General features: G+C 43.4%; 1 protein-coding gene across 8 annotated transcripts in view; it reads left to right on the top strand.

The window, feature by feature from the left end:
- LOC144511763 (engulfment and cell motility protein 1) overlaps positions 1-22,342 on the top strand; it is a 275,624-nt gene that overhangs the window by 121,150 nt on the left and 132,132 nt on the right. For all 8 annotated transcript variants that reach the window (XM_078242020.1, XM_078242065.1, XM_078242047.1 and 5 more), the window contains 2 exons: positions 4,370-4,448; positions 16,211-16,261. In XM_078242020.1, coding sequence (XP_078098146.1) covers positions 4,370-4,448; positions 16,211-16,261 — 130 coding nt within the window. The remainder of the gene's footprint in view (positions 1-4,369; positions 4,449-16,210; positions 16,262-22,342) is intronic.

Below are 22,342 nucleotides of genomic sequence, written 5' to 3'. Positions count from 1 at the left end.
TATTAAGGAGGTGGTTCTGTACTTGCATCTGTTTTTGTGAGATGACTCACTGGAATACTGTGTTTAATTTTGATCTCTGTACCTTATGGCAACCAGTATCCAGAATCCTTGAGCAGGCTGTTTCTTTTCTCGCTTCTCCAGGCTAATTGTTCGCTGGTTGAAAGAATGTTCAGCAATTTGCATTTAACAAATGAGTTTGAGAGGAGAAGGTTGAAGGGAGATTTAGTGGAGGTTCAAAATTCTGATGGCTTTTAACAAACTAGGGCTATCAAAAATTGCCAAATGAGCAAGTAAACTGGAGAGTTTCAGACCCATTTTTTGGGTGAGTTTGAAAACTCAATTTATGACACACTCACTTTTTTGGACAGAAGTGTGATTCAAACCAGTGGAGGGGGGCGGAGCCTAAGCTTGTCGGTGAAGCCGGCTGCAGACATTCTTGGGGCGCCATTGCTCAGGCGCCCTGATTTCCCAGTAAGCTGAGAGATCTCCTGCCAGAAAGATCGCACCATGTATAGGGAGGAATTGCTTCCACTGGCAGAAAGGTTGATAATTAGAGGATGCCAATTTAAGATAATGAGAAAAAAGTTGTTGTGATCCGGTTGCCTCGCCTGAAAGAGTGGTTGAACTTGGATATATACTTATAAAGGGGAAATGTGCAGGGTTATGTGGGAAGAGCAGAGGAACAGGACAATGTGGTTCGTTCTTCCAAAGAGTTGGCACAGGCACACTGAGTTGGCCTCGTCCTCAGTTCTATGATTCATGCACCAGGTGTAGTTGGGAGGGTGAATGATTAGCCTGCTCCCAAGCCTTATGTCAGTGCAACCAACATGTGGCTTGCAAAAGGTACACATTTTGACTCTTTGTCCAATAAATCATTAGTTCCCCCATGAGCTTTTTTTCACAGCTGGCCTCCTCGGTGCTTCAGCTGTGACGGGGCATGTGCTGGAATGTAACATTTTAAACATCTCTTCATATGAACAAAGGGTAGAAATTGATGGATATCTGGATGTGCAAGGCATTCTCGACACAGAGGTTTAGGGAATGATATTTGTTGCAAACAAGATTCCTTCTTTCCAAGTTACAATTCCTGTTTGACTGACTATGATTCTCCTCTTGAATGAATTAAATGGGGAAAACATGGGGAACCATGGCTAAAATTTTACTTCTCCACGTTTCTGTACGAGCAACTATGCTTGCCAGTATCCAGAGTACAAAAGTATGGGTATCAGTACTATTTAAAATGGAGCTGTTCACTAAAGGTCCCACAGCTGATGCCAGATGAGAAGCTTCTTGTTAAAGTGTTGAGACTCAAAATAACCAGGAAATATTTACAAATTAAAAAGCCACCCTGTCCGGATGGAATTCATCTGAGGTTGCCCAGGCAAGTAATTTTGGAAATATCAGAACAACTGTCCATAGTCTATCAGTCCTCTTTGGATATGAGAGTGGTTGTTTTCAGAATCATAGAATCCATACAACACAGAAGGAGGCCGTTCAGCCCATCGAGTCTGCACTGACTCTCCAACACAGCATCCCATCAAGGCCCTATTCCTGTAACTCTACATATTTACCCCACTAAACCACACATCTTGGGACACTAAATGGCAATTTAATATGATGAATCAACTTAATTTGCACATCTTTAGACTGAAGAGAAACCGGAGCCCCCCCAAGGAAACCTATGCAGATACGGGGAGAACGTGCAAACTCCACACAGTCCAGGCTGGAATTGAACCCAGGTCCCTGGCGCTGTGAGGCAGCAGTGCTAACGACTGCGCCACCGTGTCGCCAGAGGATGGGTAGGTTGCAAATGTTAGACTGGGGAATGCTAAAGAAAGATGTAACAGAGGTTCCAAATTCTGACAGATCAGGTAGGGAGAAATTGTCTCCAAGGCAGGGGATTGAGAACTCGGATTTCAAAAAAATGGAGAGGGGGCAGCTCTGATCTGCCAGCCTAATATTGGTGGTATGGGGATTTTTTTTCGAGATGTTAATTTTGTACAAAATTGATTCACACTGGGAAAAATATAGATTAATGAATGGAAGCCAGCATGTATTTGTTAAAGCAAAATGGTGTTTGACTAATGAGTGTTTTGGTGAAGTAATGGACAGGACAATTCATATTGTGTACATGGACCTTTAAAAGCTATTTGATAAGGAATCACATGATAGACTTGGTAGAAAAATGGAAACTCATGGAATTGAAGGGACAGAGGCTGTGTCGAAACAATGTTGCTTAAGAGACAGAAAGCAAGAGTGTAGTTGTAATGACTTCAATCATGCCATTGAGATTGGCTTATTGGAATATGAGTTCCCTGATTAAAGAGTCTATTGATGGGCCAATCTGGGAGGCTTTTTCTTGTATTTAACCGGGCGTGTCAGTTCCTCTGGCACTCCCGGAGTGTCAGTTCCTCTGGCACTCCTGAAGGTAGACTGCTGACTGATAGCACTCTGTGTACTGCTGTTGGAATTGTAAATAAAGGGATTTTGGTGAAGGGACTTCGGCCTCCGAAGACATATTACAGTAATGATAAATGTTTTTCAGACTGGAGGGGGACTATGGTGCTGGAACCGCTGCTCTTTTTAATTTTTGGGGACTTGCGTATACAGGGCAGAGTTTCAAAGTTTGTATATGGCACAGAATTTGCAAGTTTTGTAAACAACGAAGAGGATAGTGACACGCTTCAGGGGGACATGCACTGGTGAACAGGGCAGACACGCGGCAGATGGAGTTTAATGCAGAGATGTGTGAAGTGATAAATGTTGGGAGGAGGGATAAGAAGTGCAATGTAGACTAAACTGCACAATCGTAAGGAAGAACACCTGGAGTGTCGATACACAAATTTTTGAAAGTGAAAAGTTTTAAAGCAAAAAATACATGGTATCCTTAGCTTTATAACTAGAGGCACAGGGTGCAATAGCAAGGAAGTTACATTTAACCTTCATAAATCACGGGTTAGGGATCAGCTGGAGTTTTTGTCCAATGCTGAACATTGCACTGCAGGAGAGGATATCACGGCCTTGGAGAGGATGAAGAGGAGATTTCATAGAATCATTGAATGGTTCCAACACAGAAAGAGGCCATTTGTGTATTTGTGTTGTATCCATCATATTCATGCTGGCTGTCAGGAAGAACAGCTCACCAAGCCCTACTCCCCAGTTTTTTCCCCAATGGAAATTTATTGCAATGGTACCAGAGTTCAGGGACTCTAGCTGAGTGGAAAGATGAGAGGAGCTGCACTGTTACTCCTTAAAATGAAAAAAGAAAGGAAGATTTGGTAGCGATTTAGAACTCTGAAACGTTTTGATGCAGTCCACGAGGAGAAACTGTTTCCGGCAGAGCCGATAACTAGAGGACACAGTTAAGGGAGCAACTGTTTTACACAGTCAGTTGTCATTGGGAACGCACTGTTTGAATAGATGGTGGAAGCAGATGGAGATTTTCGAAAGGGAAGAAGAAACATATTGTGTGTGTGGGGGGCGGGGGGAGAGGGGGGAGGAATACAGGGCCTGGGGAGGGGGACTAATTGGATAGCTTTGTGAAAGTGCTAGCACATATACGATGAGCTGAATGTGTTTTATAATTCTGTGATCTTCTCACCAGATGGGTGATTTGATAATTGTTTTCCAAAATTACCTGTACTTAACCCAGGATGTGCTTCATATCCAATGCTCCTTAATATACTTCCCTTCTTAAAATCATGATGAGAGATGGATGAGTTATAAATTTCAGACAGAATTAAATTAGTGTGTCAAATTTCAAGCTTTATATTATCTTTTTGTGTGTTCTCTGCATATTTTCACACACAGCTACGGCAATGTGCCCACGTTATGTTGTTTAGTACTGCAATATTGTCCTTCCACCTTTTTGATTTGATTTATTATTGTCACATATATTGGGGTACAGTGAAAAGTATTGTTTCTTGCATGCTATTCAGACAAAACATACTGTTCATAGCGTACTTGGGGGAGAAGGAAAAGAGAGGGTGCAAAAATTGCATTGAGAATCCTACTTGAAGGGAAAAAATAACTTATGTTAAATGTTCCTTAAAGAAGCACTTCATACTTAAAGGAGAAATGAATTGTGTGTTTACTGTGACCACAGTCGAGTGCTGTTAGAAATAATATGTCACAAGTGATGGTGTTGTGTGGCAGCGCTGATTTATGGACAAGAAGCATGCCTGGTGTGTTTCCTACAGCTGGCTCACAGCCAGCAATTTGCTTTTTATCAGCAGTGCATGGTTGTAAATCTGATGTCCATGATTTAATTTTGTTGGTAGGATTGACCTTAAAGTCTTGTTCAAGATGTACAAAAAAAAGACAGTGCGTTTCCAACTTAATGTTTTTGGTGTTATTTTGGTCACAAAAGGTCGGATCCTGACATTCAGACTTACACGATTGCTGTGATTAATGCACTCTTCCTTAAAGCCCCTGATGACAAGAGACAGGTATTTATACAGACATGCTTTGATCTGATATCCACCAATTCGTCGGTTGTTAATGTTGCTGCACTTATGATCTGTGTCAAGCATGGAGTTTGAGTGTGTGTGCGTGCGCCTGTGTGTGCCTGTGTGTTACCCCCATCTGAGAACTGGACAATGTCTTTTCATTATCAGCTTTTTATTCTGCTTAAAATGTATGACACACACTATTTTAATCATCTACTTTACGTCTTGAAAGTGAGCTCACACTATGCATACCTCGTTGGTATTTACCAATGGATTTCAGTGGTTTGATTTCTATCGTTTTTTTTGCAACTGCTAAATCTGTGTGTGGCCATTTGATCCATTGGATTTGATTGCTGGTAAATGTTTGGAACTGACATGGATAGATTTTGTCATGCAAAAGTATTAAGGACGATGGAACCGAGGTGGGACTTATGATCCAGTGGCTGGTGGAATAGCTTTGAAGGGCTGAATGGCCTACTCCTGTTCACCCGTATCCCACTTAGCCTTAGTGGATGCTTGATGACCGAGGCACTATTGGTGCTACCTTGTTCAGTTTCATGGTGTCTGCCCCAATAAAACAGGAGGTTATACTTTATGGAACATCTCATGGAACATCTCGTTTAGGGCTTGGCATTTCCCTGTTTTTCAAGCTCTACAATAAATAAACATGCATAAATAATGATAAGAGAATACATAGAAATCATAGAACCTACAGTGCAGAAGGAGGCCATTCGGCCCATCGAGTCCGCACCGACCACAATCCCACCCAGGCCCTACCCCACATATTTTACCTGCTAATCCCTCTAACCTACGCATCCCAGGACTCTAAGGGGCAATTTTTTTAACCTAGCCAATCAACCTAACCCGCACATCTTTGGACTATGGGAGGAAACCGGAGCACCCGGAGGAAACCCACGCAGACACGAGGAGAATGTGCAAACTCCACACAGACAGTGACTCCAGGGTCCCGGGAATTGAACCCGGGACCCTGGAGCTGTGAAGCAGCAGTGCTAACCACTGTGCTACCGTGCCGCCCTATGATTTCTATGAGAATACAGTGATGATTCAACCATCAATGTCTTTGTTATTTCTGTCACTTGAATTGTAACTGGACAAAAATCCACAGGCCTGATTTAATAATCCATTAAACACAAATTCTTCAGAGCAGTTTCAGAATCTGAATTTAGTTTAAAAATCCAGAAATTAAAAGCCGATTAAGGGTAAAATTAATCATAAAGCTGTCAGATTGCCATTTTTAAAAGAAAGGTTCACTCGTGATCTTTTGGGAAGGAAATCTGCCATCATTACCAGACCTGGCCTGAATGTGACTCCAGACCCAAGCCAGTGTGTCACTTAGTTGTATCAAACCACATCTAATGGCTCAAGGAGGGAGGTCACCGCCACTTTCTTAGGACAACTGGGGGTGGGCAAGAAATGATGACCTTCCCATTGGAACCCAGGCTCCACGAATGAATCTAACTAAAGAAAAAATCAGGGTCTGTGGCTGCCAAACGCGCTTCTACCTATTTATAAATATTTCCATCAAAACTTGCCAAGCCTCCTGACTGAAGCTGACCTCAAACTGCTGCTGAGTGATGTTTCACTGATGTTAGGCTGCACAGCTGCTTCGGAATGTGGTACATTTTAATTTTCAATTACTTTTTCATCTCGAGCACAAATCTACGTTTCTTCCTGAGCCGCCTTGGGAATATTTTATTTGTTGACCTGTTCAAAGTTTGGAGAAAGGAGCTTTCTACCCTTGCTTTGCAGGAGCTGAGGAGTGCCAAGGCGAGTTGAGAATTTCAATGTTTAAAAGATTATAGTTTATTAGTGTCACAAGTAGGCTGACGTTCACGCTGCAATGAAGTTACTGTGCAAAATCCCCGAGTCTCCACTCTCCGATGCCTGTTCAGGTGCACTGAGGGAGAATTTAGCGTGGCCAATTGAGAGATCCTGTATATGCTTAGCCCTGTTTGCTTCAGTCGATGCAAAGACTTCATTTTAAGATATTTCTGCCTCTGCAAGTAACTCTGCTAACTTGACTACATGTAGAATCAGAAGGCTAAAGGTTAGCTAAAAATTGACTGCATTCCTGAAGGTTATACAATGCAGGCAAACAAGTTTTCATACCAGCAGCTGCAAGGAATGTTTTTATAGACTGAGGCAGCCTGCGGAAAACATTTCCAATAGCGAGATAAGGGTTGACATAAAGTTTGGATTTTAGTGGGTGTGTTTTCAGTTTGTTTTCGAGATCCATTCAGTGCGTTCAAGTTCAGTTCAGGGGCTGGCAGTAAAAACCGGTCTCCAAATTTGCTTTTTTTTTTCTTTTCGCTGCTGTCATGTTAATAATTCTTTTAAGTTCTGTTCGATAAAAGAAAACCATTTTAAAACTCTTATCAGTGCTGTCCCCTTGTCTATTCAAACGAATGAATGGACCTAATACCAATGCACCTAATGAGCACATCTTTTGGACTGTGGGAGGAAACTGGAGCACCCAGAGGAACCCATGCAGACACGGGGAGAACGTGCAGACTCCACACAGACAGTGACCCAAGCTGGGAATTGAACCCAGGTCCGTGGCGCTGTGAGGCAGCAGTGCTAACCACTGTGCCACCCTGTTTTTAGTCACTGAAACAACAGCCTCTGAAATAAGAAGCACAACGTTGAAACCTCCACTGTGCCTTCCCCCTCTGGGCAAAAGGGATGGATTGCCCCTATCTCACTGCTGATACTTAAAAATACATCAGAATTAGAGCTAGACTATTTTAGCCATTCTGCTTTGAATCTGTAACTTGCCCTTTTGAGCTGATTATTAATGATCGAACCCCGCTTATTGAAAAGTTGGCCCCGGGTTCTTACATGGGAGCAATAAGAAAGAAACGGGATGAAACTTGAATATAAATAGAAGTAAAGTAGATAAAAGATAGATCAGTTGGGGGAAAAAATGTTTAGACTTAAAACTTGGACAGGACAGGAATGGGCAACATGAAGGAATAGTTGAAGCAAGAAATGAAAGAACCAGCAGGATTGAGGCACTTTGATGAATGGGGAGATAGTATTTCCACTGGCAGCATGGTACAGATTTAACATAATTGGCAAAATGACCAGAAGCGAGATGAGAATTTCTTTGTGCAGCAGTTTTGAAAACTGCCTGAAAGATTACAGGAAGCAGATTCAGCCGTAACATTTGAAGGCGAATTGGATGAATACTTGAATGGGAAGGTTAGCGAGGCTATTTGGCACGGTGTGGAAACCCACGCAAACACGGGGAGAATGTGCAGACTCCACACAGACAGTGACCCAAGCCGGGAATCAAACCCAGGTCCATGGAGCTGTGGGGCAGCAGTGCTAACCACTGTGCCACCGTGCTGCCCAGTTAAGTTTATAGGGGGAGTGAGAAGATTGATTTTTTTCTTGCATGTAATTTTAGTACCTTTTTGTAATTTTGAATTTGGTAATCAAAGGTTAATCCGAGGTAAGCAAAGCAGCTATCCAGTTCTGTATTCTAGATGTTTATTCAGTAAACACATTGGGAAAAATGGAATTTGGTGAGAATGACTAATGGGGTGAGAGCTTCAGTGGGTGTTTGGGGGGGCGTTTAAAGATAACGATATACTATTGCTGCTCAACTGAGGTGACTGAAGTCAATGCACATTTTAATGAAGAACAAATGGAATTGATTTTTGTGGTGAGCTGAGCTGAGTTGTGGTAATATAGGGTTAAATGTATAGCTGCTGTTCTTTTAATAAGAAAAACTATGAATTATGTTCCAGACTTGGCTTAATCAGCTCCGCGTAAATATGATTAAAGTGCTTTGTTTAGTACGAGGGAGTTGTTCAGCTTGTTATTAACCTGTTAATGTGCAAGTTGGTGCATTGTTTAGCAGTATTCGCGTAACACCAGCTGAACTCTTATATCTCCTGGCCGTAATTCTCCGTCCGTTAATACTGGTGAGATTCGCTGGTCCCCAGTGAACGGGGATTTGGCTGAGCACCAAATTCTCCATCCTCGCTGGCAGCAGCGGAAGGGCGTAAATAGCCGGAGAATTCCGGCCCTTGTTCTGTTTTTACTAGCCAGGTTTATGAGCCTTGCCTGTACTGTAAAGCCTTACATATGGAACTTCATTCAGTGCCTTCTGGAAATCTAATGTGCTATGTTGGGCAGGATTCCCTGGCCTCCCCGTGGCATCTTTTTTTGGCAGTCGTTGGCCGGCGGTGGGATCTTCTGTTCCAGCTGCTCTTAATGGAATTTCCCATTAACTTCATCCATGCCGTTGGGAAACCCGTGGCAGCAGTGCGCCCTCAGCGGGACCAGAAGATCCCGCGGCGTGGACAGCTGGAATGTTCCGGCTATAATCTTTATGAACTAAGTGATTTGATACCTCCAAATATTCCTGTAAACATGACTTGATGTTTTCTAAATCCGCACATGGCTACTCTTTAGCATATCACCGTATCTGATGATTGATAATCACGTGACAAATACCTCACAATATTTTCACACTCTCTTTTCCTTTTAATTTCTGTTTGTTCCCAATTTGTGATTTGACCTTGAATACACCCCAGGCTCATGGAATGATTGTCCTTGCTGGCTGCAAACGTCCTATCCAAAATAATTTGGGACAGGCTGAATCCAGTTCCAAATGTCACACACCATAGATGCAAAAACTGTCCACAATTCGGCATGACTTGCTGCTAATTTGGTAATCCTTCTTAGAATCATAGAATTCTACAGTGCAGAAGGAGGCCATTCGGCCCATTGAGCCTGCACCGACAACAATCTCATCCAGCCCCTATCCCCGTAACCCACGTATTTACCCTGCTAGTCCCCTTGACACTAATGGGCAATTTATCATGGCCAGTCCACCTCACCTGCAGATCTTTGGACTATGGGAGGAAACTGGAGCACCTGGAGGAAACCCACACAGACACAGGGAGAATGTGCAAACTCCACACAGACAGTCACATGAGGTCAAAATTGAACCTGGGTCCCTGGCGCTGTGAGGCAGCAGTGCGAACCACTGTGTTTATAACCATAGATTGGTGAAATGGATAGGTTGGTGGTGGACTGTACTTTTCCTGGATGTAGGGCACTGATAAAAAAGACAACTCGTGCATCACTCTAAGGCAGCTATCAGCATAGGCATGACTGAGAGTGTACTGGAGTACTTGAGTAACATCACCTTTGGTTTGCTATAGGCAAAATTCAAGGTGTGGGGCCATTTTACTTTCCTGGTGCTACACTTCTTGCCGGGGCATCACTGGATGCAGTTCCCCTTCACTTTGGCACTGGAAGGCTGATCCATGTCTGAATCCGCAGTCACAGCCTGTCTGTGCATGGAACTTTGTCAGCTGGCATCCAGTGTTTTTTCCTCAATGTTTCCATAGCTCCATCTGCTGCGCAGGTGAAAAGAAGCTCCATTACATTTCCCCCGTTCTGATGGCCCCTGCAGCTGGATTGAAACTGGGGGCTTGGCAGTATGAGGAGTCCCATCATTTTCTCAATGTAATGTACTGCAGCATTGTGATCCTGCCTTAAGCAGTTGTCTGCGGCTACGCGTATGATATTCCCACCTGACTGGTAGTACTAAAAGCATTTTTAAAATGCTTCAGTCTGAAGGTTTAATGCATTTTGCTTCAGTACATTTGGGGCAGCACGGTGGCAGAGTGGTTAGCACTGCTGCCTCACAGCGCCAGGGACCCGGGTTTGACTCCCAGCGTGGGTCACTGTCTGTGCTGAGTCTGTACATTCTCCCCGTGTCTGTGTGGGTTTCCTCCGGGTGCTCCGGTTTCCTCCCACACTCCAAAAGACGTGCTGGTTAGGTGCTTTGGCCATGCTAAATTCTCTCTCGGTGTACCCGAACAGGCGCTGGAGTGAGGCAACTAGGGGATTTTCTCAGTAACTTCATTGCAGTGTTAATGTAAGCCTACTTGTGACACTAATAAATAAATTTGTTATCGAGAGAGTAGAGATGTAGCCTCACTGGCAGATACCTTGATGTTGGTGGTGTTGTTCTGAAGCACTATCAACACTTGCAATTCCTGGGATTTGTTTTACTGAATGTTTGTGAATGCAGGTCTTTATGGTAATACTTAATGATGCATGGCTAAAGGCGACATGACTCTGCTCAACGAGGCATCTTAACACACAGCGATGCCAGTAATGAAGTAAACGTAGCTGAATAATTTCACCACTGAATCTTGCTCAGCTTGCTGCTGAATAATGCAAAATATGTGCACATTCTTTACCATAATATTCCCAGCCAAGTTCAAATAAAATCTCTCAGGGTATGGGACCACCGTATTTCAAGAGGTTATCCCTCAGTTTGCCTGTTTGTCCCACGCCCCTTAAGGAGCACCTTGCATCCCTTATCTTTGGGGCAGCCTCTGGAGGCTGAGTCTGGAAGTCTTCTCTTGCCTTTGCCTCCTTGCTTTGTTTGTGACCTTATGCACAGTGGCCATTGGCACCCAAGGAGGAGTTATCACCATCAGCAGCTACACCACCACCCCCCCCACCCCCCCAAACCCCACCCCTACATACGCGCGCACACACAGCTCCCATGGTCAAAGTTGGGTTGTGAAAATAATGAGAACAGAGCTTATGGTCTTTTTTTCCTCTGATGCCAGCTCACAAATTGCCAGGTTTTAGTGACTTCTGTTTGGCAAATTGCCATGCTGGGTTTTGAACCCACTAGGTTGCCAGTCCTAAAGCTCCAATCGTTTTGTGCTGACGGATGTAATGTCTTACCCCCCGATACTGCTTGAAGGACAAGTCAGTAATATTTGACCTCATTGGAGGTTCCTGAGAGGAAGAGGATACTGTTCATCTCAAAGTCAGGGAGGGGCTCGTGGGTGAGACAAAATCCAGAGGTTGTTATTTTTGAGGTTCTGCTTTTTAATGTAGCCTCTAGCTGCGTGGCCTGGGGCTCGGCTCCTCCCTCTGCGACTGGATCGTAGACTTCTTAACGCACAGACTGCAATCAGTAAGGATGGGCATCAACATTACCTCCACGATCATCCTCAACACCGGTGCCCCACAAGGCTGTGTCCTCAGCCCCTTACTATACTCCTTATACACCTATGACTGTGTGGCTAAATTCCCTTCCAACTCGATTTTCAAGTTTGCTGATGACACCACCGTAGTGGGTCGGATATCAAACAATGACGAGACAGAGTACAGAAAAGAGATAGAGAATCTGGTGAACTGGTGCGGCAACAATAATCTCTCCCTCAGTGTCAACAAAATGAAGGAGATTGTCATCAACTTCAGGAAGCGTAGAGGAGGACATGCCCCTGTCTACATCAATGGGGATGAAGTAGAAGTGATCGAGAGCTTCAGGTTTTTAGGTGTCCAGATCATCAACCTGCCCTGGTCCCTCCATGCTGACGCTATAGTTAAGAAAGCCCACCAACACCTCTTTCACAGGAGGCTAAGGAAATATGACCTGTCCGCTACGCTGTCTCCAACTTTTACAGATGAACCATAGAAAGCACCCGTTCTGATTGTATCACAGCTTGGTATGGCTCCTGCTCATGAAATCATGAACTTTCGGAGTAAGTGGGGCCTCTCACCTGATGAAGGAGCAGTGCTCCGAAAGCTCGTGCTACCAAATAAACCTGTTGAACTTCAACCTGGTATTGTGAGACTTCTTACTGTGCCCACCCCAGTCCAACGCCGGCATCTCCACATCCTGCTTCTTGTGAAGTTGCACATGGATTTTTCTCAGAATCTGGCCGGTATCATTGGAGCCACAGACTGGCCGATCTTTTTATAAAGTTACTGGGTCTGCCACTCTCCCCCTCATTCTTTTTTAACTCGCTGGGTCCGCTGCCCACACTCACTCTCCCTTGCAGAATCAAAGTAGTTTTATGGTGCAAAAGGAGGCCATTTGGCCCATTGTCTGCACCGGCGCTCCAAAATAGCATCATGGCTTGGTGCCATTCACCATACCCCTGCTCATTACTTGAATAGAAACAATCTTCGCATCCCCCCTCGAATACCCTGCTTGAACCTCCCTGCCCTACGCTTCCAGGCAGAGTATTCCAAAACCGAACCACTCGCCGTATGAAAAATCACTTTAAATCTGTGCCCTCTCATTCCTGGCCTTTTTACGAATGGGAACAGTTCCTCCTCAACTACTCTGTCCAGTCCCCTTTGTGATTTTGAACATTATCAAATCTCCTCTTAGCTGCCTTCTCTCCAAGGAGAACAGTTCTAACCTCTCCAATCTAATCTCATAACTGAAGTTTCTCATCCCTGGAATCCCTCATTCTTGTTCCAGGGATGAGAAACCATTCTTCTGCACTCTCTACAATGTGTCCATATCCTTTCTACAGTGACCCAGAACTGTACACAATATTCCAGTTGAGGTCTAACTAGTGTCTTGTATAAACCTCCTTGCTTGTGTACTTGACCCTTTTTATGTTTGGCAAAGAAAACATTCATTTCCCCTTCTCTTTCACATTAATTGCATCACAAAAAAAATACACATTTTATTGAATTTTGTTCCTTGTTTCTCCTTCAACAATTCACTTTGATCCAGTCCAATTTCTGAGGAAGATGTGGGGCTGAAATCTGCAATGTTGTCCTTTCACGCTGCTGCTTGATCAGTAACTGATGAAACTTTATATTCAGAGGCTATATTTTTCTGCTCCAAAGAAACTCATTAAATATGGACTCCTTTGTAAGTGACTACATGCATTTTGCTCATCATTAATTATAAATTAGATCAGCTAATCAAAAACACTTCTCAAAGCTAATGGATGCCCACATGAGCTTGAAGGTAAGGGCTTCTCTTTTTAAAGCCATTGTCAATAACCTTTTCTCCACTTACCACATGGTGGTCACAAGGTGGACAATAAAACTCTGCAGATCCAAGCAAAGACACATCCTTCTAGTTACCCTGAGGTTGCTAAGGGTTAGTCATGTGGTGTGGTCTAGGAGTCCTGTGTGGGTCAGCCTCTTTCAACCTCCCTTCCGTTATGGCACTTAGTGGAACATTTAAGATTTTTTTAAAGAATTTAAAAAATTTTTTGTGGTGCTAGCCCAGAATTGACAGCACTTATTACCATGCCGAGATTCGAACTCTCAATCTCTGGGTAACTCAGCTACCCCTAAAAGGCACGGATTTCCTGCTTGCTCACCTCTCTGTTTCCTTTCCCAAAAATAAAAGGTTCATTATTTTTACCCTGGAAGCAGTAAAACCAGAAAGTTTAAAAACATGTAAACGGGTTCAATTATGGTTTATTCCCAGAATGGTGTAAATTATGGAAGAGCCAGCTGCTTGGCTTGAGAGTTTGGAGCTAAGGGAATGAGTACAGCGAACACACTTGCCGGAATTTTACCGCCTCGCCCACCCGAGGCTCGTAAGACCCCACCCGAGGCCAACGGAGAACGCCGTTTTGCGAGGCTCGCCCGCCCCGATTCCGGTAAAATTCCGGCAACTTTTTCCGACTGCACTCATGTTCTCTGGTTCCTGCATATGATGAGGCATCAGGCTCACTGGGATGCGACTCTCCCATTATTTGCTCTCGCTGCTGCTGGCGACACTGGTGTTGCTGCCTCGATTCAGCAGATTGATATACATGAGAGTGGACAGGCAAAACCATTCTGCTCGGTGCACCCAACTTCACGTTGTCTCTGGAAATGGAATGAGCAAATTGTAAATGCAACTCCATCAATCCCGGTTTTGGCTAAGTGCCCCCCCCCACCCTCCAGAAAAACGTGCAGTGGTTACAAGCCTTATTGCTGCTTATTTTTGTGATAAAAGATGTGTTCTCGATGGAGACTGCAGATGATGCTTCCATTGCATCAGGAAAAAGGCGCAGGCGAGTTTCACAAACGTTTGTGACTCAATGCAGGTGAAGTCCCAGAACCTTCTGGGCTACAGTCCAGGGGCTGGAAAATGGATTTAGGCTTGGGCACCTCTTTCAGCTGGCACGGACATGATGGGCAGAGTGATCACCTTCTGTGCTGTAAATCTACATTTTTCTAAATGCCTGAATGAGAGGACTGGCAGTGACAGTATGTGAATTGCTGCTTGGGAGAACCAGTCCGCACACAATGGGTCAAATGGCCTTCTGGGCTGCAACAATTCCATGATTCTTTCATTTGTCTTTCACGTTTCGCTTGGCTGAATCAGGTATTTTTCACCTTCAACACGGCAGTCTCCAATCTTGCAGACTGTGACATATTTCAAAGGTGCCATCGAAAGGAAATATAAACAAAAAAACATTAGGATTACCTCAGAACTTTGAAACGATTGGGGGATTTGGGTGGGAGCAGTGAGTATTTTGCACTGGATGGTAAACTTGAACTGTCTACGCCAAGTATAATCACAGCCTGTGAATACTGAGTATGTTGCTTCAGATAGAAACCAGAAGACACATTAAGCAGTTGAAGAAAGCTGAACCAAATGTACCAAAATATTTCTGAAACTTGACTTGAATAAATGTTTGCTCTGTCCGATTTATAGTTATATATTTACCAGCTGACCACCTCTGGCAATGCTCATGAACCACTTTTTAAAAAAAAAACTCTTCCTTCAGCAGTCATTGCTTGGGTCTAGTTACGCATTATATCACTTAAGGCTCAACTGGACTTACAGTCTAAAGTTCAAATATCACACTTCACATAAAACTAAACCTTTCAATGGGCATCACGGTGGCACAGTGGTTAGCACTGCTGCCTCATAGCGCCAGGAACCCGGGTTCGATTCCCAGCTTGGGTCACTGTCTGTGTGGAGTCTGCATGTTCTCCCCGTGTCTGTGTGGGTTTCCTCCAGGTGCTCTGGTTTCCTCCCAAAGTGCGAAAGATGTGCTGATTAGGTGCATTGGCCATGCTAAATTCTCCCTCAATGTACCTGAACAGGTGCCGGAGTGTGGCAACTAGGCGATTTTCACAGTAACTTCATTGCAGTGTTAATGTAAGCCTACTTGTGACAATAAATAAACTTATGAGGAACTGTTGACTCCAGCACTATTTTCTTCAATCATAGAATCATACAGTGCAGAAGGAGGCCATTCGGCCCATTTGAGGCTGCATCGACCACAACCCCATGCACTTACCCTAACTAGTCCCCCTAACACTAAGGGGCACTTCAGCACGGCCAGTCCACCTGACCTGCAGATCTTTCGGACTGTGGGGGGAAACTGGAGCACCCCGAGGGAACCCACGCAGACACGGGGAGAATGTGCAAACTCCAGACAGACAGTGATCTAAGCCAGGAATCGAACACGGGTCCCTGGCACTATGAGGCAGCAGTGCTAACCACTGTGCCACCGTGTCACCCGTCAATGTCTATGCGATGCAGATTTCTTTAGGAAAGATACTTTTATTCATAAAGTGTAGATTTACCACTTCCAGCTTTGCGAGGGAAAACGGAGTTAGATGTTGTTAGAGAAGGCTGTCTGCCTCAGTACACCTGTCATTTGGAACATCACTGCTGTTTTATCTCACTTATCCCATAGCGTGTAGTACTTTCTACAAGCTGGTTCCCACAATGAAATGCAGCATTGAAAAATAATTTTTTTTAAAAAGTAGCAAATTGATGTGGTTTTTTTATTGAGCACTGAATGGGGAGACTCCCTTTAGCATAGAGTAAAATCCCACCAGATCATCAAGACAGGAACACCTCATTTACACCTCATTGTTCATGCAATTTAGGTTAATTCAGAAATAGATACTTTTTTTCTTTTTATAGTAAACATTGGCTGTTAAATTACATTAAGTTTTTAACCATGGTTATCTTTTTTTCCCCACAGGAAATAGCGACCATCTTGGCCCAGAAACAGCTACGTTCCATTATTTTGAGTGTAAGTCTGGGGATGGCTATTTGGAAAAGTCAGTGTTTGTACCTGAACAATTATTGCATATTTAATTGGAAAACAGCAATGAGCATTTCTATAGCCTTTGACATTGTGGAATGTCCAAAGATGCTTTTATGCAAGTGCAATCAGACAAAAATTGCGACAGAGTTAGAGAAGAAAGATCAAAGAAAAAGTTTTAAGGAGTATCTTAAAGGCAGCGAGAGAGGGTGTGACAGTTTTATGGAGCTTAGGGGCGCAAAAGACTGATTGTATGGCCATTGGTGGAGGGTGCAGAAGAAGCCAGAGTTGGAGAAACTTGTGTAAGGACTTGGATACCAAGCTGAGCTGAAAGATTTTAGCTTTTGGAGGGGAGAAATTCTAAGGGATCCTTCTGGCCTTTAAATAAATAAATGGCTTCTTTTTTGTTCTGAATGGCCTGTGCAGTCCTTTAAGTACTGGTGGTTAAATCACTCAGTGCCCAGTATTAATGGATGGGGAGTGCATGGTGCACACTCTTCAATTGGCAACTTGGTGTTGGCCGTACGAACAAATGAAACAAACAAAAACCCAGTTGGCCCATCAGGCCTGTTCCACATCCATGGTACCTGGAACATGGAACTCGACACATCTTCTCTTCTTCTGCCAAACTGCACCGCCCCTCCACGCCCCCCCCCCCCCCCACCCCGCCCCCATCTCAATGGCAATACGATCTCGTGGGAGAGACATGAGACCAGGCACAAAAAGGGAGAAAACATTTGCAAAATTTCTATCTGACCCCCTGAGGTAATCAAGACCAGTCCATGAGGCTGCATTGAGCATATTTATGTTAACTGTCAAATCTCTTGCCTATGTTATTGGAGCATAATAGGTTCCCACCTTATTATAGGCACTGCCTATGTTTCCCGTGTGGAAAGCATCAACCAAAATAACAAGGTTGGGTGGGGCAGCCAACGTATTGCTATTGTTTAGCTTTAGGAGGGGAGAAATTCTAAGGGATCCTTCTGGCTTTTAAATAAAGCACAATGGCTTCTTCTGGCAGCCAATGTATGGCTATTGTTTTCCATGTCTGCCTGGTGGAGTATAAGAGGTTTTGAGACCAGACATGGGGACATGTGATAGAGCAATATTAGGACAATATGTTAAGCGATAAAAGTTAAACAGCCCAACATTTTCCTTTATTACCATTTGGCAAACTTAATATTTGGTATCTCATTTAAATATACATCCCAAGTCCTTCATCTGTGCATTTCAAAGCAGATCCTTTGATCACAACTGGGAATATATTCCGGACACCTGTCCCTACTTCCCTTTTGCTTTTCACACTATCAATTCACACCGTCAATTCCTGTCAAAGTGTGACCCCAATTTAACTTTAGTCACACGTCTAAAATTAATCCTTCATCCACCAGGAACCCATACAAGACACACAGAGAATTCATAGCACAAAGTATAAAATCTATTTTTTGAAAGTACGCATTTTCTACAAGAGGCACTTAAAATTTATTTCAATAAGAGTTTAAAACTGCAGTTAGATTCATGTTGACAGCCTAACCCGATACGAATTTTGTGAAGCCATCTACAGAAAGGAGGAAGAATTAAGCTACGTTTAAACAAAAAGATAGCTTGAGTTTTTTTTAAAATTCTTTGGCAACTTTTTTGGATTGAGCCAATGGTTATTTGAATCCGGTAAATCTGGCAACTATTCAGGGAATTCGGGTAGATTGAATTGCTCAAATCATTTAGCGTTGGCCATTAAGTGATGGGTCATAATGGTCTAGTTTCTACAGGTAAAAAGACAACAAGTAGAATGGAAAATTGCATTTATGAAACACAATGTACGATATAGTTTACAATCATTTATTAATTTTGTTGGAGGAGCTTCTTCGATGTATTTACATGTGACATTACACAGTGTATTTCCATATTGAATTCTTCCGAATTCCCCGATTTTTGCTCATCCTGTGTTTTCAGCTGCCTTTACCTTTAGTTCTCCATCTCAATCCCCTCCTTTAAAACATACAAGTTTTGCTCAATATTCCTATTAAGTGGCTCGGTATCAAATTTTGTTAACATTCCCGTGAAGCACTTGGGATATATTAGGAAATTAAGGCTGGAATTTTACCGCCCCACCCACCAAGGGAATCGGAGCGGGCGAGGGGCGGGCCATGGAAAGGTCCTTTGACCTCGGGTGGGATTTTATGGTTTCAGGACGAGCAAGGCCATAAAATCCCGTCCTAAAAGTGCGAGATGAACGTATAAACTGGTTAATATTTTGTTCAGTTGATTTGCTTGTTAAAGTCTAAACAAGGTTTGAAGTTGTAATGCTCTGATACTTTCACAGAAACACGTGAAAGAACAAAATGTTTGTCTGTGGAAGAGTTGAAGCAATTTACAAATAGCTTTTGCTCTTTACTATCCGGGGCTTATTATGGCAAACTCTGAAACCACAGAGGGTTAAGGGGGTAGAATTCAAATTTAGTGGGATGTAACTTTGCAATTCCAAATAGGCTGTCCATTAAAATTATGCCCAATTTTCCTTGTCAGGGCTGGAGGAGATGGTCGGACCTTGAAGTGGCTTAATCTTAAAGATGCTTCCTCATGTAGCTTAATATCTCTGCTTGATGGGGAGTGATGAGAAATAGGTGGAGTGCTATGAGTTTGAAATCAAACCAGACTGATAGCTGATGCACTACACAAGGGTTCTCATTTGCCTCCACAGTATCGGCTTTTCACTTAATAGATGAATGCACTGCTTCACAGAGGAAAAGTGAGTTAATTTTGGAGCCAAGTGAGCAATAATAAAGCACAAGTACGAACATCCTTTGGGGAAGGAAATCTGACATCCTCAGCTGGTCTGGCCTACATGTGACTCCAGACCACAGCAATTTGGTTGACTCTCAACTGCCCTTGAGCAACTAAGGATGGGCAATAAATGCTGTGTAGCCAGTGACGTCCATGTCCCATGAGTGAATTAAAAAAAACAAGTCTTTCACAGATTGAGGGCTTTGATCCTTCCATTAATAGTCCATGGCCCACAGTGATCATCTCTAATAATAGGGGAGGTCCTTTTTAGTCCTTTTGAAGAAAATAGAGTAGCGACTTATTTTTCTATTTTCAACATTCCAAGCTAGCTTCAATAACCACACCATCACCTTTATTTAGAATAGCAATCTATTGAAAGTCTCGTAGACATATACAGGATGCTGCTTGGACTAGCTGTCACGAACCATGTTAAGAGATAGTGAGGCAGGATCCCAGGATTTTTTTACCAGATTGTTATCTCAACAGTTAAAAAAATTCGACCTCAAGTCAAATCAACTTCAATCATGAGTCAAAGCTCTTCCTGTTTGTGGCCTTCACCCTGGCAACTCTCCACAATCTCTTCACTCTCCAAATCTGGCCTCTTGAATTTTACTCACTCCATCATTGGTGATTCCTGTTTGCCTTTAGCTGCCCAGGCCCCGGCTTTAGAATTTTTTTTTTTATTCGTTCATGGGATGTGGCTGGGCCAGCATCTGTTGCCCATCCCAGAGGGGATTTTAAGAGTCAACCACATTGCTGTGGGTCTGGAGTCAGGCCAAACCGGGTAAGGACAGTAGATGAACCAGATGAGTTTTTCCAACAATTGGCAATAGTTTCATGGTAGATTCTTAATTCCAGATTTTTAAAATTGAATTCAAATTCCACCATCTGCCGTGGCAGGATTTGAACCTGGGTCCCCAGAACATTAGCTGAGTTTCTGAATTAATAGTCTAGTGATAATACCACTAGGCCATCGCCTCCCCAAATGTCTCCACCTCTCTTTAAGATACTCTTTAACACTTGTGAAACACCTGTGGGACATCATACCATGTTGAAGATGCTATACAACAGTAAGCTGTTGTTCTATACTCCAGGAATACCACACAGATACTCCGACTAAGGCAAACCTGTTCTGCTCATTCTGCTAAAAGCAAAGTACCATGAGTGCTAGAAATTTGAAATAAAGTAGAAAATGCTGGAAATACTCAGTGGGTCAGACAGCAACCATGGGAAAGGAAGAACAGTTAACGTTTCTGATCGATGACCTTCCTCATTTGAATAACATTTCATATTAGCACCTGCGAAACTGAGGATCTTTGCTCAGTCTGCCTTCGTGCTGCATGTGTTGTGATCCCATTCAAATTACAACCCCCTGGATAAGAGAATGCATTGGTCTTTTTGTCCTGTGAGAGAGTCTGATGATGCCATGACTGGACCAGTGTTGGAGAATGTAAAGAAAGCCTCCTTTAACAGTTCTGTCAGCCTGTGCTGCCAGTTAGTCCTGACCTAGTAGTGTTCAACTCAAAATATTTTGCCCACAAAGTTGTTGAAGGTGCGATCTGCTGGCAAGAGCGCTGTGAGGGAAACAAAACGCCTGAGACCTGAGTGAAGAGGGCTCCCTCCCTGAAGTGATTCAAGGGAGTGGGAAGTAAACAGTGAAGGGACTGAGAAAGAGGGTGAATTAAAGGTATGACTTCAATGTCAAATCAGGTACAGAAAGACTGTCCAGGGATGGGGTGGGGGTGGAGAGATTGGATAATGAGAGAGAGAGGTAATGAAGAAATGTCACTTCACCCAGAGTTGTGAACCTGTGGAATTCTCTACCACAGAAAGGTGTTGGGTCCAGTTCATTATATATGTTCAAGAGGGAGCTGGATGTGGCTCTTGTGGCTAAAGGGATCAAGGGGTATGAAGAGGAAGTGGGATACTGAAAGTACATGATTAGGGCAGCATGGTGGCACAGTGGTTAGCACTGATGCCTCACAGCGCCAGGGACCTGGGTTCAATTCCGGCCTCTGGTACCTGTCTGCGTGGGGTTTGTGCATTCTCCCTGGGTCTGCGTGGGTTTTCTCCCACAGTCCAAAGATGTGTGGGTTAGGTTGATTGACCGTAGTGTCAGGGGATTAGCATGCTAAATATGTGGGGTTACGGGAATAGGGTCTAGGTGGGATTGTGGTTGGTGGAGACTCGATGGGCCGAATAGCCTCTTTCAGCACTGCAGGGATTCTATGATTCTAACCATGATCATTTTGAATGGTGGTGTAGGCTGGATGGGCCGAATGGCCTACTCCTGCATCTATTTTATGTTTCGATGTCATTTAAAATTTGACACTTTTAAAATCCCTGAAAAATTCAGAGGTTGGAGGAATGAGCCTCCACACTTGAAATAGTTAATTTTTAAGTGCCACAGAGACTTTTGGCGACAGTTAACACACAAAGCGAGCTCCAGGTCTTTGCCAACACCTCCTCTGAAGCAGTTGAGAAAATTGGTCTTTCACCAAAGAGAACTAAGATTCTTTTCCAACCAGCTCCCACAGCACAGCACCTGCCCCCCATCGATTTAATTAATACTTAACACAGTGTTAAATAGTATTTCAACTTGTAATTACTAGTCTTAAATATCTACAGCAGATTTAGTTTGTATCTGCCGTGTAAATTCAAGAATTGATGATATTCATCACATGTCTATCGATTGGTACATGGCAGGATTGCCACCATGCTGCCCTAATCATGTACTTTCAGTATCCCACTTCCTCTTCATACCCCTTGATCCCTTGTGAAGGAGTGGCACATCTTGGACAACAACGTTTGGAGATTCACACTTAACCATGAATCCATCCCTTCCCTCATGCTTTTTGTACCATTTACCCGTAAATAACAACAAGTGCTGTTAACCTCACCATGATTTTCATTACAAAACTTGCCGAAATAAAAATTTTCAACTCATCAGCTCACCTCAGGTTTATCCACTCGTCTTTCTGTAAAAAGTTATCTTTAAATAAAGAGAATGTTGAACGCTTGAGAAGAATCCTGCACCAGAAAATTAAAATTAGGCAAATTATGATCTTTCAAAGTCCCTGGCTTTCACAGAAGGTTTAGTCCTAAATTGTCCAATTTAGCACATCATTTACTTTGCTACCTCTGGAGTTGAAAATCCCAAATTGCTCGTTCGTGGTCTCGCCTCATCTGGTTTTTATCACTTGATGAACTTGTGTGCTCAATTTCCTCTTTGAGCATTTCAAAATCAGAGAATATCGTGATCTTTTATTCTAAGAACACTGACTC

Source organism: Mustelus asterias, chromosome 2 (assembly GCF_964213995.1).
Source record: "Mustelus asterias chromosome 2, sMusAst1.hap1.1, whole genome shotgun sequence".
Classification (NCBI taxonomy): domain Eukaryota; kingdom Metazoa; phylum Chordata; class Chondrichthyes; order Carcharhiniformes; family Triakidae; genus Mustelus; species Mustelus asterias.
The sequence above is the reverse complement of the archived record's forward strand: the minus strand, read 5'-3'. Positions and strand labels throughout refer to the sequence as shown.